Source organism: Labrus bergylta, chromosome 5 (genome assembly GCF_963930695.1).
Source record: "Labrus bergylta chromosome 5, fLabBer1.1, whole genome shotgun sequence".
In the NCBI taxonomy this organism is placed as follows: Eukaryota; Metazoa; Chordata; class Actinopteri; order Labriformes; family Labridae; genus Labrus; species Labrus bergylta.
In genome coordinates, this window is record NC_089199.1 from 26,165,670 (window position 1) to 26,193,137 (window position 27,468).

At 38.5% G+C, this 27,468-nt stretch overlaps 1 protein-coding gene across 3 annotated transcripts in view; it reads left to right on the top strand.

Moving 5' to 3' along the window:
• Positions 1 to 27,468, top strand: part of LOC109983188 (contactin-4) — a 163,479-nt gene that overhangs the window by 53,989 nt on the left and 82,022 nt on the right. For all 3 annotated transcript variants that reach the window (XM_065955320.1, XM_065955322.1, XM_065955321.1), the window contains exon 5: positions 19,556 to 19,651. In XM_065955320.1, the coding sequence (XP_065811392.1) occupies positions 19,556 to 19,651 (96 nt within the window). The remainder of the gene's footprint in view (positions 1 to 19,555; positions 19,652 to 27,468) is intronic.

The window sequence follows — 27,468 nt, forward strand, 5'->3', positions numbered from 1 at the left end:
TGTAATACTGTAACACTGTCGAACACATTGAAAGAAAATGCTACGCGAGAAGTTATGGTTGGGCGCCCGCAACAGTGAAACAGTAACTCTCCTGGTAGCTTTTTAGCTCTAAACAGTGTACCAGGGACCCATTTTTTCTTTGAGTTAAGTTTGTGTATTCAGTTTAGAAAATATAGCATAGAATTGTTTCACTTCTCCAACTTTCAGATTTCACCACCAAAACTGCAATGTGCACCTTTAACAACTCTTTCTTTTTTAAAATAAAAACTGAAGTGTTCATTAAGTAGAACAGCTAATTTGTTGTCTTATAATATATAAATTATTGTTGTGGCTACTTTGTACTGCTGGTTAGATTGATCAATTACAGTCAATGTTTGAGCAGAAAATCTCTGTCCTAAATGATGAATAAGTTATTAGCCTTAACAGGTAAATGTAGTTTAGTTAAAGTCTCTATATCTTCTTTGTTCCTATATGAAGAAATTGCATTAAATAGAAAAGTCAAAGTGAAAGAAGTATCTTGTACTCATAGAATCCGTTGATGCAGTTCAACCATGTCTTTATTTAAAGAAGGTATCAGCTCACGTTTGTAGAAGGGGCTCTTAAAATATGAAATCTGATATTTGTTGCTGGGATGGCATATGCTAACTAAATTATTGGCCTCCAAGATAAGCTTAGCTTGGCTGTATTAAGTTAACTCAACATGCATTATTTACAGCAACTGCAAAGAACAAATAAACACCATAAAAAAAGGGGTTATTCAATAATGCACAGTCAGCACTTAAAGTATGCAGAGTGATGCTTTTTTAATGCCTGTATTTACCGATATCTGCCCATCATAATGATGGGCTGTTTGACTGCTCTTGATGAGTCTATCTGACAGCCTCTGGACTCAATATTCCTAAAGCAGAAGAAAGTCAATAATTGCCTACTGCTGTGCCAGTTATCAGACAGGCATAAATGATGACATTAACAGCAAGTGAGTGATGGCTTGTTCAGATTAGATTCTGAGGTTAAGCATTCAGGGACACGGCCACCAATATATCTGAGTTTGGTCCACAAGACCAGAGAGAAGTCAATCAGATTCTGCTTGTGGATTTCTTCGATGACAGAATGACAGTTCCATCAGTGGTAGGGCTCTGACCTTACCGACTTTCAGTTGTTGTCATACAGTCAGGGTGTGCATGTAAGGTCGAGCGTTACACATCTTTTTTTTCTTTTCCTTTTTTTTTTTACAAATCAAGTTTTTACTTTCACTTTACTTTCATGTTCTAAATAAAAACATTTCATTGAGTTTACTATTGCTTAATTAAATCCAAGGCTCAAATTAATATTTCAAAGGGCAAACATGGGAGCGTATCATACACTTTTTATAGATTTGGCATGATAAATTACACCAGTGTTCGTCGTGCTTGGAGGCATGGCAGACAAATTCTGCTGCTGCAGCTGGTGCAAACTGTAGGTGCAAATGGTATTTTCGGCACCTATTCCATTTCCCTCGTGGAAAGACTGACCTTTCAGTGGTAATTAATTTTATGAATATTTGACTCTGATTTTGACACAAGACAGACTCTGAGCCTGCTCACACCTCTAATAAGCGCTGTGGCACTTACAGCTGTCAGAGCCAAATTGGGTGCAATCATTCCCCACTATAAAACGAACATCTGCTTCACCTGAAAGGTCAAAAATCAAGAAATGTATGGACAGGTCTATTTTTGCAACTGTCTTGATCAAATGTTACTCCTGTAATTCAAGTCAAATTCATGTCTATAACACATTTAAAAGAAAATGATTATACCTAATGGCATTACTGATATATGCAAAAGAAAAGCCGGTTAACAATCTGTAAAATGATTCATATCCCCAGGCAGAGACCCAAAACCAATCCGATAGTAACCATTGAACAGTTTTGGGCATGCTACTTATGAGGTGTATTAAGCTAAGCTGCTATAGTCACTGTACATAAAATTAAATTACATTACAGTAAAGCTACCCCCTAGAGAAGCGTAGCAAGCTAAGCTACAGCAACCCAGAAAAAGTAGCATGCTACATCTAAGCTATTTTAATTGATTACACATATTTATTATTATTATTCCCTTGTGATTGAGGTAGTTGAACAACAGTTTTTACTGAAATTAATACGTTTGGTTTTACATACTAGTCACATAATATGCTGAAATGTTTCCATGACGTCATTTCATTTCAAACAGTCCAAGAACCTGGACCATGAAATGGTCTAAAAAGCGCATTAAGTGGTCAGAAGGCAAGAAAATGCTCTAAAAGCTTGAATCCATTGACCATTCAATAAATAAAATATATATTCAAAGTTTCCTTCAAACAGGAGGTGGCTCCTCACTGGCTCATGTTGTCCCTTAATACAGTATATCCAACTTCTCTACTGTTTTCATATTGCGCTCCTCTTACCTCCTTTATGCTGCAAAGTTAACTGTTGAAATTTGCTAGCTGGTGTTTGCAGACTGCACTGGTGATGGTTAACTGAATAGGGGTTGGTAATGTTAGCTTGTTCGTGAATCATTTGCATGTGTGGTCCCCAGTACGTGAACTCGCATATACCTTCCTGGGACGAGGGCATCAAGGATTAGACAGTGACATCAGCGTCATATGGAAGTAGATTGTCAGCTACCAATTCAAGCCCAGGTACTGCTGGCGCTTCTACTTATCCTTAACAGTGTGATTTCAGATGGTAAAGGAGCGCTGCACTGCAACTTTGTTGTGGGGAAAATGTAGCTTGTGTGGACGCTACTGCCCTACCTGATCAATAAAACAGCTAAGTTACTGAAAAGGTGTCTGATTCTGAAAACAGCGACGCCACAACATCTCTACTGAAAAATACAGTTAAACTTCTAATGGCGCTATTTGTAGTGTTGTTTCTGCCCAACACTGCGATTTAAGTACACTTGAAAAACCTACACTTACCCCCACCTTGAGCTGGGTTTTAAACAACTTAAATTAAGAATGGACTGGATCTGGGTGTGATGAGGATCTAGGTATGATGAGGATCTTGGTATGGTGAGGATCTTGGTGTGATGAGGATCTTGATATGATGAGGATCTTGATATGATGAGGATCTTGATATGATGAGGATCTGGGTGTGATGAGGATCTAGGTATGATGAGGATCTTGGTATGATGAGGATCTTGGTATGATGAGGCTCTCTGTATGATGAGGCTCTCTGTATGATGAGGATCTTGATATGATGAGGATCTTGGTATGATGAGGATCTTGGTATGATGAGGATCTTGATATGATGAGGATCTTGATATGATGAGGATCTTGGTGTGATGAGGATCTAGGTATGATGAGGATCTTGGTATGATGAGGATCTTGGTATGATGAGGATCTTGATATGATGAGGATCTTGATATGATGAGGATCTTGGTGTGATGAGGATCTAGGTATGATGAGGATCTTGATATGATGAGGATCTTGATATGATGAGGATCTTGATATGATGAGGATCTTGGTGTGATGAGGATCTAGGTATGATGAGGATCTTGGTATGATGAGGATCTTGATATGATGAGGATCTTGGTGTGATGAGGATCTTGATATGATGAGGATCTTGGTATGATGAGGATCTTGATATGATGAGGATCTTGATATGATGAGGATCTGGGTGTGATGAGGATCTAGGTATGATGAGGATCTTGGTATGATGAGGCTCTCTGTATGGTGAGGATCTTGGTATGATGAGGCTCTCTGTATGATGAGGCTCTCTGTATGATGAGGATCTTGATATGATGAGGATCTTGATATGATGAGGATCTTGGTGTGATGAGGATCTAGGTATGATGAGGATCTTGGTATGATGAGGATCTTGATATGATGAGGATCTTGGTATGATGAGGATCTAGGTATGATGAGGATCTTGGTGTGATGAGGATCTTGGTATGATGAGGATCTAGGTATGATGAGGATCTTGATATGATGAGGATCTCGGTATTATGAGGATCTTGGTGTGATGAGGATCTCGGTATGATGAGGATCTTGGTATGATGAGGATCTTGGTATGATGAGGATCTCGGTATTATGAGGATCTTGATATGATGAGGATCTTAATTTGATGAGGATCTTGGTATGATGAGGATCTTGGTATGATGAGAAGGTTTAAACATCTGTTCACTGTTGGAAAATGGAGTTTCTTTCCACACAGTTGACCTTTTCCTCAAGTTTAAATTTAGATTAAAAACCCTTTTTTTCCAAATGGTTCTACAAAGGATGACAAGGGGCATAGCTTCCCACACAGACATAATTCAGGAGGGTGTAAAAAGCACCACCTCAGTTTTTAGTTAATTAAGCACCAAGATATTCTTGAAACATTCAAATGGCTGTAAGCTGTAAGGATTGATTGGATGTGGAATTTAATGAGAAAAATATCAAGAGAATCGTCATTAAAATAACAGAAGGAGATGCCAAACTTCCAAATTAAAGGATCCAATGCAGACATATACAGAGATGATAGCAGCCAGAATGAAACCCCACAGGTAAAGGTGGCTGATTAGGTAGAAACATTTGTCACATTAGCAGAAAAAATGAGGTTTTCCAGGTGTGCCTTAAATCATTTTAATGCTGATTCCTGGATCCCCACCCATTGTTCAAGTCTGCAATAAGAGGCTTATGATGGACCATATCAAATCCTGCACCACTAAGACTATTAAAATGATACAGTCCCTGTTCTCTGCTGCTTATAACAAATCATTATTAACTTTTTAAAGAGCTGGGTGATTGCTTTGAGGTTTCCTCGAACCAAATTGAAAGCTTCAAATAATTAATTCTAGCTTAAAAGGGCTGGAGCTGCTTGTGAAAAAAAAAAAAAATCTTTTCCAAAATGTAACACAAAAATGTTGGAAGCAGGCCTTAGATCTGACAATAATTGTCCTAGTTAGATTGTCTAAGGAGCAAAGAACCACTGTGTGCATTATACAAAGGAAAAGCAACTGGTGGAAAAGCAACATTTTATGACAGGCAGCAGGGAGCTCGGGCCAACAATATCAAACACCTCCTTTACTAGGAATGATTGAATGCAGTCTGAAGGGCATGTTGTGAGTTAAAATGACAAAGTGCTTCCCACAGAAAGGAAAGAGACACAGGTTCAAACTGATTACGAACACACAGAGCTGCAGAAGTAACAGGCGCCAAAGAATACGGCCAGTTCTGCCTGCCTCCTTATATCAATCTTGTCAACAGAGAAGCTGTGGAAATTCTCACAAGTTAATATGAAGGATTTGGTAGAAGAATCGCTCGCTAGGTTAAACTCAGACCTTTTGGTCAATGGCATTTTCTTCTGCTGGTCAGTCCAATACGTTTTTGATGCGCTTCATGGTAAACTGTGACGAGGATCTTAATGAGGAAAGAAGCATCTGACAGTTAGCATCAAAAGAACTGGAGCATTAATTGATTAAAGCTTTAAGGGGTGGGGGGAATTATGTGATAGGATGCATTTCTTCACTGGTCTCATTATTGGTAAATGGTAAATGGACTTTGTATGGCGCATTTCTAGTCTTCTGAATACTCAAAGCGCTTTTACACCGCAGGGCACATCTACCCATTCACACTGATGACTGAGGTTTCTATGTAAAGAGTCCATCAGAAAAAGTTAATCCCGTTCATACACATTCATATGTCACCGATGAAGCAGCAGTAGCAAATTGGTGTTAATTGTCTTGCCCAAGGACACATTGGACATCTAGCTGCAGGAGCTAGGGATCAAACCCTCAACCGACCGGTTAGGAGATAACCAACTCTTACCAACTGAGCCACAGCTGCCACATCATTGGGGGGTGGAGAGGAATTGTTTTTGTTTGTTTTTACCTTTTTGATATCTACAGCATTTACATATTGATGTATTTCCATAGTTATGGGGAAAAGGCTTGGCTTGGTTTTGATGATTTGTCCTTCTGTTTAAAACCAACCATAACCAACAACCTTGCATTGTTTCTAAAAACTTAAAGAACATTTCATTTCGCCACACTCTTGCACTGGGTTATTTTTAATAGTAAACTTGAACATAGAGACTGTACTTTTTACATTTTCAGTCCATCACAAATGTTAGCCCTAAAGCGACCATAAAATAAAGCCCCCCCCCCAATACATTCAACACTTTTGTAAATGTTAGTAGTTGTTTGCATAAAAACTAAACTGGTAAAGCAATTATGACATCTTTATTAAATAACTAGAGTATATGTATGTTAACTTGTAATTTGCCTTAAAATTTAAATATTTTGTGGAAACATTTAGGGCTGTGAAAAAAAAAATACTGGTTAGATCTTAAAATAGATTAACAAGATTTCCATAATCTGCAAAAATAACATGATCACATCCATGCGTCAGTTACTCGTGTAAAAATTGGAAAAAAAGATTTTTCAAGATCTATTAAGTCTGTAAGCTGGGTTTTATTGTGAATACATTCTGAACTTAAAATTCTTAAAGAAAGTAAGAATCAAATCATTGATATTTGTTTTGTCCTTTCAATGATATAAGAGAGAAAGGACGGATGACCTATTTTGATAGATTCACTGTAAATCGTTCTAGTGAATAATTATTTAATGTCAGAGGCAGGTGAACCATGTCTTTTTCACATTTAATGGATCTTTTTCTGGTCCCCCTCTTTACATAGCTCTCTCACCACTTTGTAAATGTTTAATCTGTAACAGCAAAGATACAATCGACAGCAATGAAAGATCTGTAGTCTTTGGTTGTGTATTATATCTAACATGTACAGAATAGCGCCGATGTGTGTCTGTAATTATTCAAAGGGAGTCTTCTCTGTGTTTGAGTGAATCATTCTAATAGGCAGGCATTGAAAACACGATACACTTTGTTTTCAACAAAACGATAGAAATCATTATAAAATAATTAAAACAGGTCAAAACATAAAACTCTGAAGTCACAACACAGTGATAGATGTGGAAATGTTTCTCGCATAAAAAGTGATTCTTCCAGCGATTGATTTCCTGAATGTGCCAGTATGAGTTATTCTCAGCTATCTAAAAGGCGACCTCCTTGAACCTCATGTGCCTAATTACATGACTGGAAGTCGGAATCAGGAATCAAATATAGAAGCTTGCTGTTATTTCCAGAGTTGGCATTGGACCAACTCACCCTGCATCCCTCAACCAGAAGCAGGCTTTTAGGAGTGTGTTAAAATACATACTGTGCTTTATATGTGATCTATTTGCTTCTTCTGCTGTTGAAATGAAACTAATATGTATTTCTTTATTGTGTCAGGTATCATAAAGGTGAGGGGTGTTTGTAGTTTCATATCCTTACAAATGATATACATACATACAGGATGATAAATCCTTCACACAAACAAACTGTGGATTGGTTTTAAATTCAGATCCATTTGTATTATTGTTCATATGAAAACCAATCACTGAGGATGAAAAGAGCTTTGCCACGATGGCAATACTTAAAGCTATACGATCAATACTTCCTTATGAACCTGGGATACAAATGACTTCATGTTAAAGATATTGCTGGAAATAAAACGACAAAGTAAATAATCTAGAAGCAGTATGGTTTCCCTCGATTTTTCACAGCTTTAAGCATCTTTCAGCTCGTTGTTTTGGGTCACAGTACAGTATTGAGTCTCATGGCTCTCTTTTGTGGAATCTCCAGCAGCCAATGGCCATTATTTTTGAGTGCGCTAGCTCTGATAAACCATCTGTGCACTATGTTGCCAGTTTGAAATTGATATGAAAAAAAAAAGCATCCAAATAGTCTCATGTTATTTTCCAAGAGCGTGGAGCATTTGAATGATAGTTTTACATTCATCAGGTGGCCTGGAAATAATTCCTGATCAAACCATATGTTGCTCGTTGTCTTGCTAAAGTGTAAATTGGTGTTCACATGTTCCCCCTCCTTCCTAGAGATGATGTGAGCGCAGGTTGCCATGTCGTGGACCAGCTTGGCATCGGCCTATTTTTCCAAAGCTTTTCCAGGAATACTCCTAGTTTACCATGTTTCCACGTCTTTGAGCTTTTAAGAAAAATGCAGAGGCTTTTTAGAATCAGTTATATCAGAACAAGTTTCCTTGCCTGTTTTCATTGCTGCAACACCTGTTGGTTTGCTGTTTGCCTAGCAAACCGAGAGGTGGCCAACGGCCAAGTGGGGGTTTATTAACACCTGGCAAAAACCATTCTGCAGTGGAATCTAAACTTAGAAGGAAGACATACAGGCTGCTGCATTGTTGACAGAGAAGCAGCACTTTGACATAGCATGTTTCTTTAATGTCGGATGATGTAGTAAGGTCGTTTTAAGATCTAATTTGGTAGATATCGTACTTATAATAGACCTTTGAGTCCTCATATTTTATTCTAGATATCTACCCCTTATATTGCATAAATGTAAAGTTCCCCCCCAAAGAAAAAAAAAAAACAGATTAATTATTAAAGGTTTAGCAAATATTTTAAACTATACTTAAAGTTAGACTTTCATCCTTAAGTATTTGCTCCAAGTAATACATGCAAAAGATGATTATCATAAAAACAGCAAGTTTATTGTTGCATATTTTTCCGGCAAAATCATCGAAGTGAAAACATTCAAAACTATCTGATCATTTATTTTACGCATGAATGAGGGTTGTTGATTGCAAGCCTGAAAATAACGGGAAAAAACATATTTTTCATTTAAAAGTGGGTTTTAGAAAGTGATGATAAAGTCCTGATATAAGGCGACTCGGAGCGGGAGTTCCAGTTTTCCAGAGAACTTTTGTTCGTTGAACATGCTCTGCCTTCTAATTTAGTAATTTAGCCCTGAGTGTGAGGGATTTCTGCCCTTTGTTTGATGAAATAGACTGCAGTGTTATCTCAATCTCATTCCTGGTGAGTCATCTTTCTAACAGGAATCATTGGCATTGCTGAAATCAAAATGTATGTCTCAGCATGACAATGGTGTCATTTCAGTTTACAGCTGCAGGAAGGTGTTACCTTGAGTCCTGCTGCCTCGTCCACTTGATCTCACATTAATATTCACAGTCTAGCTGATGACAACTGAAAACAGGCAGAATTTTGATTTGCTAGGCTTTGTTCAAGTGTTCTGCTTGCTGAACTTGTTAATATTAAATATTCTGTAGACAAGAGGAAACACAAGTGTACACTGAAAATGCATTCCTTTGCAAAATGATATTCCACGGTCAACACTTGTTAGTCTACATTCGCTAGGAAACTCTTGAAGGTTATTCTTTGAAATTGGCGGAACTCCAGATACTTCAGCATTCCTCTCCGTGTCACAAACTTGTGATGGATGATGCTACTCGTTGCGAGGGGTTGCGGCTGTCTACCCCCTGAGGCAAGGATAACGGATGGGCAGTGGGTGCTCCCACTCAATACTCGCTGCCCTTGATTAGTATGTCTATTGATTCTAAATCAGTGATTATGTAAAAGATGTACACCCATAATTCATACTGATGAAAAGGCATTACATTCAATATTGGAATTACAGCGTGGGCCTCTTACTCTGAGAGGGCTGTGCTTTGAATATAATGCAAAGCTTTTACAGTGTTGAATATTCTTAGATGTTATTAAAGAGCAGAGATGTCAAGAAGATGGTTGAGCTCCAAAAGCATTCTACAAAAAAACTGCATTGAAACTGGTCCACTTTTGTGTGGGAGTTAATATTCAATTACTTATATACTGAACCATCAGTGTCAGACAAGTTGATATTGTGCTGAGCATATGATGGTGAAAATTCCTGATGTCACCACAGTTGGCTGTAAAGCCTTGAGGGGAAACATGAATACCTCATTTATATGCAAATAAATCCTCTAGACTCCTCTCAGCTGTTGTGATAATGTGGAGTGAGTATATTGACTTAGTTAATGAGGTGTAAATAGCTAATGGGTGTACTCTAGCTTTTACTTTTTATCTGCAGTACACTATAAAGATATCTTTCTTGGGGACCTGCTATAGGGTGGCTTAACATTTTCAGGATTTAGTATTTAATCCTATAGAGATAATTATAGAGACATTCAAGGAATCATGAACTGTGTTTGATGAAAGGCTGAAATCTTGTAAAAGCACAGAAGTTTTCTGCAATACTTCTTTTAATAATAGTATTTTTAGTGTCTTGTTTTATCTGGTTTATACAACTTCATTTTTGTCAAAAAGACAACAGATGAATTTTAAAATGAGACACTAGTTGCCAGTGACAATATTTCATTTAATTAAAGTACAGCATGTTGTTTGTCTGTTGTTGCTGCAGCAACACAGCTCTGACCCGAATCAGATGCAATAACTCATTTGTGTGAGCCTTTAAAAAAAAATATATATATTTTTTTTTTATGCTGTTTTTAACATTTAGTAAGGTTTCAAGTTATGATGTTATGGATCAGATTCCTTCCTGCATGCACAAAGATGCAACAAAGATGTCACCTGCGGCAGATTGTGCCTGCTACTCCGATCAGGAAGACTTGTCTGACTGACATTAGAGTGAAGTCAATTTGATGTGTCCCACTTCTTTTGATATGATTTCAAACACTGGCATTTGATACAGACCCTCAAATGTTGCTTGTACAAAAGTGTCACCTTAAAGACTGTGTTCCATGTTTGTTTTCATTGAGTGTGAGTAGGGTTAGAACATTTTTAATGAATCTTGTAACTTAAAATATATATTTGAAATATTTGTTGACATGATTAGTTTACCCCAATATAAATATGGATGTTAGCTCGTCTCTTTTTTACCTGAGCGTGACAAGACGTTGCCATAGCTGCTACTGCTAAGTTAGGCTAAGAAGGAAGGGGAGCTACATCGAATAGGATGTATTCGCTCAGATTCAGGCTGTGCTTATGTACCACCATGTATGAAATGTCTACTGCATGCACGCTATTTTAATTTATTCTTTTTCTGCTCTGAGTGACTTAAAAAACAGAAAGCCAGAATTTGTTGTTGAGAATATTATGTTTGATCTCAAAAGACCTTGTCATATAAGTTAAAAATAAATCAACCATATGTGTTCAAATCTGATGACCATTAACTTGGTATTCAGCAAAGTGCTGTGTTTACATAGACTCAAACATTCCAACCAACACAACAAGCAAATAAGTCTAAGACAATGCAGGGCATTTAGAAACCCCCCTGTTTTAAGATAAAGGCATATACATTTTATTTTAGGGCTGTCTAATGATTAAAATGTTTAATTGCTAAAATTATCTATTTAAATAGTTACCGTAATTGTGATTAATTACACTTTTAATCACATGGTGACAGCCCTATTATTTGTAATAACAGTATTGGTCAACTAATTGGTCAATTAAACACTTATTCAAATATTTGTGTCTGTAAATGAACAGGTTTTTTTGTAAATATTATAAAAACCATTGTCCAGCATTTCTCAAGATACCCCAAGAAGAATAAATAAAGTAATTTAATTGAATGAAACAATTTAGTTTAAGGTGCATAACCTGGTAAAACAATGAGGTAGATGAAGTATTTAAGCAGTTATCTTACCAGCAACATCAACAACAATAAAAAAAACAAACAACAGAAAGACATATGATCATTTGTAAGTTTTCTCTTACATCTAGCTGGAGCTAATGCAGTCATAAATACATAGCCGGGCACATTACCTACCATCCACTCTAAGACAGAGAGCGTCCTCAAGGAGTCGCAGGTTTTAATGAATCTCACGGTCACGCTTGGACAGGCTTGTTGAAGTATGATAAGTCGTGCTGGCATTTGGAAAGCTGATATGAATGGGATGTGATCATGAGCCTAATCTGGATCATTGTTTGTAATGCCAGCACAGTTTTGCAATAATTTATGCTAATGGATCTAGATGGGCCATCACATCATAGGGCATTTACTGGTTCTGGGGTTATTAATCATTGTTAGCTGCTCTCCGTTTGAAAATCACAATGTCGCTTCAGTGTATGTCTGTTACTGTAAGAAAACAGGAACGCGATTGTGTTTAACTTCCCATTTGAAGAGTGCTCTGTTCACAGCTGTTTCTCTGTGACAGATTTAAAGGATCTGTACTTTCAACTCAATTCTTTCATGCATCTTTTGAACTTGATATGAACATGTGCACTGTCAAAAACATGCCTTCTGTCAAAGACCCCCCCCCTGGTTTCCACCATGCGTTTGAAAGCACTGGTCATACCACATTGTAAATTTAGCTTTTGGTCAGTCTCCTCCAGCCTTTTTCACAACAATGCTTCTTTTGCTCTTTTTTTTTTCCACTGTTGAGAGTGGTTGGATGGAGGGGAGGGGGGCTGATGGGGATGGTAGCTTTGGATCCTCCAGCTACTGCCACCATACTTTCAGCACAAGGAGGCCATGTCTGTGGATGGAGATGATCAGTGGCTTTGGTGAAGTAGAAATTGCCACTTCAGAAATCACAATAGCTTTGATCTTATCCCAAAAATAAAAAGCCAAAAAAGACTTTTTTGGGGGAATAAATTGAGTACCTTAGATGTCTCTTGCACATATGCCCTTTGTTCTGTAGACTGATATTTGGGGAAGCTTGAGTGCTTTTATCTAACCATCTAGTGCGCCTTCAGATGAAAGTAAATGGTTGCTGCTACTCATGAAAAGCTTCCCCCGCCATTTTGGAGGGGGTTGATTGTTTCAGCAGGACTCAAAAGACAGCATTTTGTCCATCAATTCAAGTCACTTTCCTGTTAGTCATTTCTATACATGTCCATGAGTCCATGCAGAAAGTGCAGCTAAAGCTTTGGTGTCTTTGATAATCAACACCAACCAAAGTAATATCCAGATCACAACGAAGTCTGTCAGCTTTGTCACAACGCCGATAACTTTTGAATTGTGGCTATTCTGGAAAATGTCGGATTGGTTGGTGAACTTTGTCGGCTGCCTTGGCACCTCCAGCAATAGGGGATATTGGGAGAAGTGAAATAAATGATCTTCTGGTCCCGTCCCGCTTAATGCTGTTACAGCTCATCTGATAAGAGGTTTCATGTTCCCAAAATTCTCAACAAGTTATCTTCACTTTAAAACAAGGGTACTGACTATTATCACCTTCCCCCACCTTCAAGTGATAACAAGTTAGAAGTTCACCAGGAATTACATGCTAAATGAAATACAGAACATGCAGTTGAACTTAAATGTACACAAAGCAATACATGATACTCAAATCATTGAGCTGTAATAAAATTGGTCTGTGAGGGAATAAATGCATCGGTTCACAAGGCAAAAGCCAAAGCCTTCTTTTTTTCTAGTGGACCCTTCATCTGACTGACAGTCAGGAGATAAACATCCCTTAAAAAAATCATAAAAATATGGCAGGTTGTAAAAATAAATTGCCTGTATAAGTGAAAGGCCAGATTGAATTCTGCATATGCCATAAACCAGGGAAAGCCCCTCAAATGGAGATCTTTACACATCTCTGCGCTGTCTTTCCCCTTTGAAGAACTTTGATGTGTAGGTCACAAGCCCACCTGTGTTGGCTGACTTTCTCACCGGCCAGAAAATCTAACTTGAAGGGACAGTGATTTGCAGAGTAAAAATCACTATGGACAGCAAATTTGTCATCTAATCTGTGGACGGTGCCCAGCTGCTCAATTATTATGGTGCAGAGACAGCGTCTTGTTTTTCCAGTGAGGAGCCGGCACAAACAAAAACATAAATCAAATGAGTGGACGTTGTGAGCCACTTCTGTTCACACTCTGACGTGATATGCTTGACACATGAACAGAGCTCCTAAAAGTTGAGCACTTAACCAGATAATTTACATATTCATTTCTTCGCATTGGAGCATTTGAATGTCAAATCAGGGACTCAGACTGCATGGCACTTTGTTAAACTGATGATAAACATAGAGCAGTGGTGAATCTAAAAAGAAATGACCGACTGGTTTTACTTGATGCCTCTGATGTATTTTTTACAATTACATCAGAAAGGGCTGCATATTCTTAATCGTCCTCGGTTACTTTCTCCAAGAATCAAAGAAAAGATTTACAGTTCTATTATTATATTCATATAATAAGAATAATACATTATGTTTATATAGCCCTTTTCAAAAATTCAAAGACACTTTATGGAGTTACATTCAGACAAAATGAAAAGAAACAAAAACATGGAAAAAAGTGTCACAGAAGCAACAAGAAAAGATCATAAAAAAGATGCAGGACTTAGATCAGGGATTTGAATTATTATGGCCAGTCGGTACCGTCTCTGAGGTGTTTGGGGATAGAGCACCAGAGAGAGAGAATTTTTGAATTGTTCCCTCATTTAAATGTTCCATTTTGCAATGTATCTACATTGTTTTACAAGTATTGGGCTAAAGGCCTCACATTTTGCCCACATTTGTAAACATTGGAATCTGAAGAGAAAAATCCCTTTTTTGACTTGAATCATTTTTTTGGGCCTAAATCAAAAAAATGTTTGTTGGTTATTAACAAGCAGAAAACTCCGGTGTTGGAAAATGAAGACAATGTGGAAGTGTAAAAACCCTGCAGTTTGTCGAGTGTCCACTTAAGTCTGGCTCCAGGAACACCGGAAGTCACACACACAACAGGCAAAAAGGCATTTTTTACAGCACAAATAAACATGTTTACAGGCTGGTGCAAATTACAAATTAGGTCTGATTAGTTATTGTCATCACCCGCGCACACACACTGTAGGGGGGTGATTTTTTTCTTAAACTGCTCCGTTTAGATTTTGAAAATGTGTTATCCATAATTAAGCGCGTAGCTGACATGATTGAAAAGTGGGCACCAAATACTGTAACAGTTTGTCAAAAAACCCGCCTCAGCTCCAGCACTCAGCCTGTCGTTAAGTTGACTGAAAGTTAGGATGAGACAGCATTTCCAGCATGGTGGCTGCTGCTGATGAGCCTCAAGAGTCCCCATGCCGTAACAGATGGCTGACGTCACTCAGGCTTCGTCCATTAATATTGACAGTCTATTTATGGATATAAAGTATTAATATCTCCAAATACAGTTATGAGGACAGTTTCTTTATTTGCAAAAATCAACAAAAAAGTCCAGATAAATTATCAGAGAAATATAAAGTATACGTTTTGCTTTAAATATATTACACTATTACAGAAAAAAGGGACTCTTGCAGAGTGGTTCCTTTTGTGCAGTTTGATGTATGTAATGTGATTGTGATTTAAATTAGGGAAAACAGCTTGACCCTATAGGTTGCTTATTTATATACCATTAAACAGTGAGTAAGTTGCTATGGAGCAAAGGGAGCGAAAGGTGTGAACACACGACTGACATCATCCCCTTTTCAATCGAAGTTGCAAACAGTAAACAAACAGGTGTTTATTTATACATCCAGCACTAAGCAACACTTCATTCAGGGTTTGTGGCCGCCTGCTGAATGAGAGTCCAATATTCTGTTTGATCCTTTATTTTTTATACCAGCTCTGGAAAAACAACCATATCTTAAGTTGCAAAGTGCTTTAGTATTTACCAGCTAGCCTCAAGTTGTATCTGTAGAGTGTATTGAAGAGCTTTGTCCATGCTGCCTCCTGATAAAAAGAATGATCAAGCTCACAGTGCAGTTGTGGTCTGGACAGCCGAACAAAGAGGTGGAACTAACAATCCAGCTACATTCAGCCTAGATTCAGGTGATAATCCATTGTGGGTTCAGCATGAGAGACAAGAAACTGATTTAATGATAAATATTTAATGAACATAGATTTAATATTGAATTATTGTCAGAGAGTCTTTGGAGCTTGAACTCCACTATAGTGATCTAAGATGTTTGCCCTGAGCGGCAGCAAAATCTATCCCTCCATGAAGACCAGTCACTGGTGGTGGGGGTGTTGGCCGATGTTGTGGTTTGAGGCTGACGTGGTGAAGAAGCTGATTTAAGACTTTGGGTTGACGGGAAGATGGCTGATGATGTCATCTAAGGTGATGAAGCTGATGAAGCTGTAAAGACTTGCTGGTGATGGGGAGGATGAGGGTTTGCACGTAGCAATGGTATAAATGAACTGGAGGAAGAGAAGCTTTATTTATAAAGACATCAGCAATTGATCCCTAACAATTGTGGATCAAAAAGTGCTATTGGGTAGATATGGGGCGTCTGTGGCTCAGTTGGTAGAGTTGTCACCGCGCCCTAAGTAATCCATAGTGTCCCCTGCCTAACTGAGCTGAGTTGCAAACATCCAATATATACTTTTGAATACAATCAGAACAAATACGATTTAAAATTTTTTGAATCTATCATGGGAGAATCATTTTTACAGAAGTTTGTGTTGAAGCAGTTTTTGTGCCTAACAGTGATCTGATGATTTACAAAACCTGTTGGCCAGATAATTACCCCCCAACACAAACACACAACACACAGACGACCTGGTCAAATATCTGTGATTATGAATCACAACAACTGGACTTTAGAAAAGAAGAATCAATCACCCGGCCCTATTCAAACAAGAGTTTTATTTTTCATCTAGTTTTAAATCCCAGAGGTAGGGACTCAAATTGACCCTACAGTGCCATATCAGGCATAAATCTTTACAAAAATACCAGGTACTGCTCTCTTAATAGGGCTGAAGAGTCTTAAATAGCTATTAGTTAAACTATTCTTGTGGGCCAAGAGAAGATTTATGTTTAAAGAAATAATTGAAGGCTGCTTAATTGACTTGTCCTGCAGCCAATATGACATATATTAACCGACCTTATAGTCCTCTTCATAAATCAGTGAGCCCAATAATTTTACATTCAAATCACTTGGAGCTGAACTAATCAGTAATCTCATTTAAAAGTGGATCGGTTGCAGTTTTGCAATGAGCAGGCCTGCAGAGAGGGCACATGGTGTCTGCACGGCTGCTCGCAGAGACTCGAGAATAGGCTGCTTATAATTAAGAAAAGTTAATTAAGGTTAATTATTACATTTGGATAATATGTATGGATGCATTTGAGACTGCATTTCTCCTGTCTTCATGGACATAGTGAAGTCCTATTTTCTTAAAGGAAGCATGTGCAACATTTTACACATAAATATAGCAGAGATCAAGTTTCTCCTATTTACATATAAATGTGAGTCATCACTGTCCGCAATGAGTAAGAGTGCCGCTGGCTGTGTTGTTCTCAGAGCCGTGTTAACATGGAAGGTCTGGCCGGCTCCTCCCCTTGCACACAGCAGTTTGTTTTGGTTTCATACTGGTGCTCGAGGGTGACAGCTACCAGATCGAAAAGTCGCACATTCTTCCTTTAGAGCAACAACTAATGCACTTTGTTTTCAAAGCATGCAACCTAAGTGTACAAAGATAGATTCATAAAAATTTTAAAAAATTACAAAAATGTATCCAAGAGAATAATGAAATGCAAAGAAATCTATTTTCAAATGTTGTTTAGTAAATGGAACAAGACAAGCACGAAGAATTGATTTCCCCCTCCCACTTGGGTTATCAGTGCAGACAAGAAGCCTTCCTGTAATGTTTGAATCACATTTACTGAGCTCTACCAGGATTTACTTCATTAGTGCAGTCAGTCATAGGAAGTGTACATGGCCTGCTATTGTTTCCATCAATTGTTGAATGAAAATGAGTTGAGTTCTTTGTTTCTTTTTCTTTTTTACTCCATAGCAGCTTTGAAATGTTCAGTTGTGGTGGGTGTGATGAATGAAGGGTAACCTGATTACCACCGGAGCTATTAAAATCCCTCATGTGTGACCCGCAGCAGCAGCAGCCCTCTCTGCTTAGCAGCAGGGCTGCAGATTGCTGTTTGGCTCATATTAGTGGGTGTGTGTCACTATTGATTTCAAGTCTTTTTTTTTTTCATAATGCATTTAGCTCATGCAGGACTTTCATTCATTATTTGGAATATACGATCACCAGAGCAGGAAGGACTAATAGTCTTTATTCTTTTCATTTTCTCACTCTCTCAACTGTGTCTCTTCCACAATGCAATGATGTGGCAGGTAAAACTGTATGTTCTCTGCTACATGAAACATGACAGTCAACGTGCCTCACTGCGTATGACTATTAATGGGCAAAACAATGATGGAAACAGTAAACCCAAAATCAGTTCAAGTTATTTTTGGGTTAGCCGAGCATTAGCACAAATAATACAAAAACAAGGGAGGAGGTACTAAGTGAATAACATAGTGTTGTAAAAAAACAGGAGCTGCTTGTGCACCTGAAAAATACAAAAAATTTTGAGAGCTGCAGGGCAGAATCATTTATTCCAGGCTGCTCTGGTTACCTCCTCTATGCTCTGAAAAGGTCCTCTGTCCCACAGTTAATCCTCTGCGACCACAGTTCATTTAAATTACATTAAATTACCAACCTTTTGTCTCTGCAGTTTTGTGTGATGTTGACCTATGATTTTTCTTCCACTATAAGCTTTTTTATGTCCTTCTATAGCGTTCTTTTTCTGTTGTTGGTTTTGTTATCTTAAGTGTGTCTGTTGTGGAACTATTTGTGCTTTACTGCACAACATGAAACATTGTCCCCTATGTGTATGCCTGTATACAGGCACTTTCTAAACCATCTGACTTTTCTCTAGAGCACCCTGGATAAACTCTTTTTTTTTTTTTTTTTTTTTTTACATTTTTACTGTATGAATAAAGCTCCTGGACTTGCTTTTACTAAAGTCTGTTAAAGGTCATCAGAAGAGATTTGAAAAATCCTCAAATAAGGTTTATTCTGACTCAGTTTTTCTATAACGCAGATCATAGAAATTTATAATAGAGGGAAAGCAATTGGTTAATTTATCTCAGTAAAATAAAAACTAAATGTGAGGAAACAGCCCAGGAAATTAAATGTTAAAAAAAAAAAGTTCTGTTTTCAGCCACAAACAAACAGAAGTTGAAGCCCTGGTGTGGATGGCTTACAGATCTAGATTGAACATTTTCCTTATTAGCATATTTAGTTTGTATCCCTGAGATACAGCCTACAGCGTTTGAGAAGTTTGAACTTATTAAAGATGTATATTTTCCTGGTGAATCTTACCCTAATATTCAAAAGTTTTGAAAGTAGTTAACACTGGACAGTATTTGTCCCTCATTGCTAATCCACAAATGGACTTTCTTTCTGTTAGTTATGACACCTTCAAAGTGAGTGTTGGATATCTACAAGACACTCAGGGAGGGATGATTTGTCCTGAAGAAAGCCAGCGGCTGTTTGTCACTCCTGAAAACGTGTCCGACTCTAGTGTAGGCACACAGATGGGAATTGTGTTGTTGTGTTTGAATATAATTTGTTTATGAGGGTGGTGCAGCAGTTCAGCGGTTTGTACTGTAGTCACACAGTGTGGGTTCAACCTTAGCACTCGGAGTTTACAAAAAACTGTATTTGTTTCTTGTTGAGCCTTGGATTCTTCCCAAAGTCCAAAGAAATAAAGGCCATGACCTGTATGGTACTGTGGGAGTGTGTGGTGTGTTTCTCTGTGTGAGCTCTATAATGAACTGCTGACCTGTTGAGAGTACTTTCCAACCTGGAGTCTGCTGCATGCCACCTTAAACTCTGCATGGTTTGACCTCTTCAAAACAAGGAAGAGGCCGAGGAAACAGTGTTGTTCAGAAATCAGTCATCTGTTCATGAAAGCACTTCCATGTATTTTAGGATTAAAAAGTATCAGCCACTGACTTTTAATAATGCTCTCCTTTTTAATTTCAGACTTGGAAGACTTTAAGACTCACAGAAGAAGCTCTGTATCAGTCCGCGAAGGTCAAGGAGTGGTTCTGCTGTGCGGCCCTCCACAGCATTCTGGAGGTAAAGCTCAACTTTCTTATTCTCAATACATTTTCATAGAAAATTAAGCTGCTTACAGAGTAAAAAAAACTTTTCAACACCTCAGTCATGGTTAGGACTCAAAAGAGTTACAGTCATGAGCCCACAGCGGCTGTGGCTCAGTGGTAGAGTCTGTTGTCTCTCAACTGAAGGTCAGGTGTTTGATCCCCAGCTTCTGCAGCTGCATGTCTGATGTGTCCTGTTGGCAAAAGAAACCCATAGTCCTGCTGCTTTGTTGGTTGGCGTGTGAAGGTGTACAGTATGAATGGGATTAGTTAATACTGGTAGACTTCACGTAGCAGCCTCTGCCATCAGTGTGTGAATGGGTTTGATTGGGTAGGTGTGATCTGACCTGTAAAAGCCCTTTGAGTAGTCAGAAGACTGGAAAAAGGGCCATACAATCTCAAGTCCATTTACAGCTGAGCCTGCTTCCAGTCTTTTTTATTTCTATTTTCAAAGGTACACATTGATTAAAAACAGGTGCTAATTGGCTTTCTGCTTCATTTAGTTTACGAGTTAATTTAGAAAATCTGCAATGTCATATCTGAGGAGAACACAAAAAGGTAGTTAATATTGACTTGGTTTGGCATCGCATGAAGACTGGAAGGCTTGTGAGGTTTGGTCCAAAGTCACAGTGCGATAAAGGTTAGAGTGTTTAGAGTGAGACTTTTTTTTATAAAGACAATTATATCAATTTGGCATACACCAAGAGATAAGCAAACAATTGACACAAGCTTGATGGATTCACACGTCTTAATCTGATCTTCAGTTATTGTAACAGTGAAGTTGGACTCTCTTCATCAGATTAGGTGAAGAAAAATTGCACGTGCATAAAGATTACAACACAGAATGGGCACTTAAAAAAGTTGTTATTTTTAATAAATACATTTTTGTTAAAGGCCTGACTACCAGAAAGATGATTTATATTCAAGAAGTCATTTTAACTTTTACCATTTTCCACAACTCCATTGACACTTGGCCTTAATTAGATGTGAAATGTGGCTGGCAGGAAGTGAAATCTATGGTATTAAACTTAGTTTTTCTCCAAAGTTTGTCAATTGTTCTATATAATTACCGCAGATGTGTCATTTTGTCTTCATTCTTCATTTGTCTTGATGGAAGTGCTGAATGCAACAGCTGCTTGGATTACATTCACTTACAGATATCACTGATTCATGCCCAGCAGGTCTGCCGTGGTTAGAATGCTGCTTGCCCAAAATTGATTGTAATTGTTTTGAGCTTGTATCCTTTTGGGCGTTCTCCCTGCTGAAGGCTTGGCAAGCTTGGCAGTCTGAAATTTTTAGATTTATTTGCAAATAGTTCTGCTCGCACATCTGGATCTGATTGTTCTCTAAGCTGTGAAGCAGTTGCTTAGCTGGCTTTTTTTTTTTCACAGCTGCCAATTTGTCCTGAAGTAATCCAATTAAGGTTCGGTTTTTAAGACCAATGGGGAAATAATTCCAACATGTCAGGCATCATCAGGCACATGAAAAGCCCCCTCAAGACACTTGTCTCCTCACTAATATACACAGCCAATACAAGCTGTCAGTTAGGAGTCCATTTTAGTGAGTTACATCTCCCACGTGTAATAGGCTTCACCATATCTTTCAGCTTAAGAAAGTAACCAGTCACTTGGTTCTTACAGTGGTCCGTCTTTCATTAAGCAGATGCAGCACACACAGGGAGTTGATCCATCTTCACTTTATAATGGCTGCTCTGACATGTAATGGTTTGCTTTGTTTAGGCTTATTTGCCTTCCTGTTGTAGCCCCAGCACTTTAATGATAAACCTTCTGCTAAGAGCAACCTTGAACAGCCACTGAAATACAACTTACCCTGTCAGTACATACTAGAACAAAACTATATGAGCACGCGGCACAATGACCAGCACCAGTTATATCTATCCATTCAGTCACCAGACAGAATGAAATAGGACACAACAGACACCAAATAAAGATTAAACAGGCTTTCCCACATACCCTGGCCAGACTGTTGGCACTAAACACAGACACACATTGCACTCAAACACACGGACATACGCACACACATACATTTACAGACACACACACACACACACATAAACAGAAATAATCGCCGTCCAAGCTGCTGGTCACAGCATCAGAGGACTCAAATTGGCAACAATAAAAGCAATGAGATCTGCAGGCACAGACCTTCCTTTTTGTCTGCTGTTACTATTCTTTGTATATCTCATATGTTGAGGTCCTGACTCTGCTCTCTGGTAGCAGCGAGTGTTGGTGAGGCACAGTATTTGGAAATCTAAGGTTGTTGTTTGTTTTTTTGTGACAAACAGTTTGGTGGTAGGATTTTCAGAGAGTGGATTCTTGTTGTCACTGCCCCAAATTGCCTTTTTTTCAAAGCATTAAATGTCTTGCCCTGTTCTAGACACGACTATCTACAACGAGACTACTAAGTCTACTTTAAGAATAAAGCAAACCTACTAACATATTGTAGTTTTTAAAGGAGCAATAAAACAATGTCTTGCGGGGCGCTGGTGGCGCAGTGGTTTGTGCGCGCACCCCATGTACGGAGGCTATAGTCCTCCAAGCGGGCGGCCCAGGTTCGAATCTGACCTGTGGCTCCTTTCCGGCATGTCGTTCCCCACTCTCTCTCTCCATAATTTCTGACTCTATCCACTGTCCTATCTCTATATTAAAAAATCTTTAAAAAAAAACTATGTCTTGCAATTATAGGTGGGAAAAAAATAGTTTTATGAAAAAACGAGATTCTTATCTGAGATTTAAAATAGATTCATAACTTCCAAAAATCATTTGTTTTGGATAATCAGTCACTCCCTGCTAAGTACTAAGGCAAGCTCAGTAGAATGCCAAATGGAGCAGCAAGAAATTCAGCCAGTCTCCCAGATGACTGGAGTAGATCCTGAAGTATGTACTAATTCAAAAGTAGACTTTGAATCCATGGATCCATGATCCAGAATCGTTTTGGATCGAAAATAGATTTTGAATCGAATGGTGACCCCAAGAATCGAAATTGAATTGAATCGCGAGACACCCAAAGATTTCCAGCCCTACTTGCAATATCATTCCACTCTCTTGATCTGCGTCTGTCATTGTTCTGCGTTTAATGTCTGTAACTTGTTTATTGAGCAGCTGCACTTCTTGGCCAGGACACTCTTGTAAATGAGATTCTTAATCTCAATGCAAATCAAGCACCTCGTTGAAAAAACACCAAACTAGATTAGAGCCAGAAAACCATAGGAAAAGGGATGTTTTTATATATATATCCTACTGGCAAGATTCTTGATATATTTTATTTGGAAAAATAAATGTAACACCTCAGAGGCAGACCAATTTCATATTTTTAACTAATGCAGATTTTGTAAAGAAATAAATGACTACCAAGAGAAGACTTTGTACTGTTCGTACAGTGATGGGTGAGTTAAATCATGAACGTTCTTAAAGGTGATGTATAATGTTGGTAATTTGAATTCCTGCTCTGATGATACAAATACAGCAGTCACAGACTGTGATGCCAGAGATGTTTTTTCATGCTGTTGAAGGAGCAAAAATTCAAGAGCCAAGTTATCAATCTCAGTAACGTTATTTTAGTGTAAATCTGTTTGGCCTGTCAGAAGTTATGCAGTGGTGCACGTTTCAACATAAATTCAAAGGAACAGTAAGTCATAATGAAAAGGCCAGATACATTACCACGATTTGAAAGAACAGGCCCAGAATGTGAGGAAATAAAAAAAAAAAACAGAAGGCTGCCTATGAAAGGAGGAAAGGGGATGATGATGGAAAACAATTTATATTCATGAAATTTATTTTTTCTTGATGGAAGTGCTATTTAAACTGCAGAGAAGATTGAAAAATGTTCAAATTATGAAAATAAATGTGAAAATCTGTGTTGTTGAGTTTGTTTGTGTAGGTGACACCCCTTTGATTTTGAGACAATGAAGACATCCATTCCTAGGTTCCATTCATGTGCCAATATCTTTCCTATGAATAGAGGAAACATGGTCTGATTATACATTGCATCATGTTGCTTTAAGAACACAAAGCATCACAACCTTGCCCCAAAACCCTGAATACCTAACTATGTGTGTGCAAATACAACATGAAAAAAACATGATAATACATATTCAGTGTTTGGAGAGCCATATTACATGCATCGACGAGGAGACAAGCTCTCATATATTCATTTATCTGCTGTCTTACTCATGACAGTTCTTTGACAGAGCAGATATATCTCAGTCTGGCATCAGTAATCTGACAGCCAATAACAAGACAATAATTACTGTCAGACCACCTAAGCCACCTTCCCTCACTCACAAGGACCTCATTGCATTTTAATGAAATTCTGCACGTGGGTGGCACATTCGAGGAAAACCTCTGCACATCTCTATTCAGCACCATATGTTTGCACATCTTCCCGTAGTGGTGGGACCCTCGGTGTATGCCCAAGGCTCTGGTGGGCTTCCACCTGCCAAAGGGGGCTCTCAGAGGACACATTATGCATGGCAGACAGCTGTCCTGCCCACTGTATGCAGCATGGGCTCGTCCATGCAGAAATACGCGTTTGGACTTCAAAGAGAGTGTGGGAAATGGGTATAGATGGTGTTAGAAAAAAGAATTTCAAGGGAATATGGAAGTATGGGAGGGTGTAAGTGTGCAGCTTGTAGAGCACACGTGCAGCATAACCTAGAAATCCACATTGCATAGTGTGAAGGGGTGTGTGTGTAGTGAATGTGCTAGTGTGTGCCATTTGGTAGGTTACTGCATCAGTGTGCTCTACTGTATCTACAGTATGTTTTAAATACTATTCTGACTGCCCTCTTCACGAGGAGGGCCTCATCTGTTAATTTTATTACAGAAAAATTGTTAATCAACTGCTCGATGGCTAAAACAAAGTTACTTCTGGATTAAAAATAAAATGGACTAAGTCACGAGAATTTTCCTCTAAATATGAAAGTGCCATATGAAAATAAACTCAATTCACCATTTAAAAACGCAAACAAAAGCATTACACTCTATCAGGTTTGGTCCCAGTCACAATAAGAATGTGAAGAGGATTGCACAGTGCTTGAAAAGAAGAAGAAAGTCAACTAATGCTCTACGTATAGTAAATAATTAATTACTTGTTGATAGTGTTTTTCAACTCCATATAGCCTTCATTTTCTCCAGAGCACCATTAAATTATGCATCATATCCCCCACTGCTTTTTAAAATAAGCATAATCAATTACACAGAAAAATGTATCAATTGGCCTTATATTAATGGACTGTAAAACATTTCTTTTTTTTAAATATAATGGAAACCACTTACTCATATTTCCCCTCCTACATACTAAAACAATACTGCATACAGCCCACTAACTAGACAGTACATTTGGCAATATACAAATATGCCCCGTCAAATGACTTAATCAATAACTTTCTGGTCCGAACTATGTTGTCCAAGCTATGTGGAATAAGCTAGCACTGTGTTAGCACGTTGTAGAATATAACATCAATACAAATATTTTCCTTACTTTTACCACAAAAGGTATTACAGAATAGTTACTTTTATTTGTATGTTGATTGTTGGCTGGCCGTTGAGCCCAGTAATTGGGTGCAATGCATTGTAGGGAGGTATGTCTGTGAACATGATTTGGCGAGTTCCTCTTGTGACCACGATTTTATTGAGTTCTTTCTGACAGGGGTTACCCTGACTGTCGGCAATGTAAGTGTCGGCAATGTAAGACATGGACGGTCAGCAATACTAGCATCTGAAACATTTGCAGCCATGGCTCTACATGTAAATTGGTGGTATTGTATTGTTATGAACAGCTAAGTGCAGGGCTAATTTTGTAGTATTGGTATACCGTGCAACAGTACCTGACACCCACCTGCATTTGGATGCAGTTTACAATTTCATGTTAACAAGTTTAAAATAGCATTATCCCAGTTTATTCATGAGCTACATTCAACTACATTTTGCAATCAACAAGAGGGACCAATTTTTAGAAGAGTTAGATTGGGGGGGAGGTGAAATGGATGGGAAAAAAAATTGTTATTGGCTGAGTTTCAAGTGGGGTGGCTGGCAGGCAAATGCATTATTAGTCGAGGGAAGCTGATGGCTGGTGAGGCAGGACTGAAGGCTGGATGGGAGTGTGGCTGACGGAGCTAGCTTGGATACTTGTGGGTTGGCTGATTGGATGACAGAGAAACAGGTGAGAAAAAGAGCAGTCAAGCAGGTTTAGTGATCCTTTGCCTCATTCATGGAGGCTGGAAGAAAATGTAAAGGGCCTGAAACTTATTCTTTTATTCTCTACTACTGTGCCTCTTGATATAACAACAGTTACTCTGAGATGATGAGTCTATGACTGCAATTGTGAAGGGATCCAGAAGCCTTAAGAAAGACAGAAGACACAATGCCCAACTCACAGACACACAGAGACAGACATGGTAGCAGAGGGGGGAAAGGAAAACATGGAAAACACAAGCAATAGCTGGTAGAAGTGCTGGGCAGTGACACAGAAGAAGAGCAAATCCTCTTATTGGTGCTGTCGGTAACTGAAAAGGAAGAATGTGTGACATTTTACGTATAAATATAGCAGAAATGAAGTATATCCTCTATAAATGTGTCTCTGAGTCATGACTGTCGACAATCAGTCAGAAGGCTGAGTCATGCCGGCTGTGATGTTGTCGGAGCTGTGTTTACATCAGGTTTACATGGACGGGACAGCCGACTTCTCCACTTGCATATAAAAGCTGCATTAGTCAAGGACTAGAGAAAAGACAAATAAAATAGCCTGTTCACTGCTTATTTGGATGTCACGTAAGCATTTTTTAGATCGTGGCCATTCCATGTCAATTTATTCCACAATGTGAAGTTACAAGCTAATCACGTAACTTTATTTATCCTTTAGGAACTTCGGTAAGCTCCGCCGCTTGCACTTAACTGCTTCATGCGAACGCGAGTGGAGGGGGTTGGAGGTGTGTCGCTGGTGGGGAGCAGAGGCTTCAGCGTGGCGGAGGTGTCGCCGAACAGCAGTTTGTTTTGGTTTTATGCTGGTGCTAAAGCGTGACATCTAACTGGATCAAAAAGTGACACGTTCTTCCTTTAAAATGGGGTTGAATATATAACAAGTTCATGAAGAAAACCCCCAAAAATGTAGTATTTAGCCTGTTGCGTTTTCTGATATTTAAAATTCAATGTTCAAAAAAACAGGGGGAAGAGGAAATAAAACAGTAAAAATCGAGCAAAATAAAAATGTGTGTGGTTGTCCGTGGCCAGCAACAGTATTTAAATGACAGGAACCACTAGAATAAACCGAAAAGATGATTGCCGATGACAAGATGGTCTTCCCCTTTTGCTTTGAAGGCACTGAAAATGAAGTTTCACAGTTCATTGAAGTGAAAATTAAATTCACACCACACTTTCATCAAACCATGATGGGGGACATGTTAACTCCAGTCGTGTTTGTTGATGATACTGTATATGACTCATATAAAGTAGTATGTTTTTTTTTTTTGCACCAGGGATTATTCAGCTCTTAATCTGATTAGCAGACGACACATTTCACAATCTCCATGAGTAATCTCCTTTCACAATCCCGTATGCTGCCATGTTTCCCCTCTTCATGTGTCTGGGGACTTCAGCTCTCTGAAATAATATCACATGTTACTGTCACAGCATCCGTGCAGAACCGCACAGAGCTCTTTTCTCCTAAGCCTTACAGTTTTGACATAATATGGCTCAGATACCTCACAGTGAAGAGAAACTGCAGTGACAAGAAGCCAACAACACGACTGCAGCATGAAATGGGATATAGTGTGTT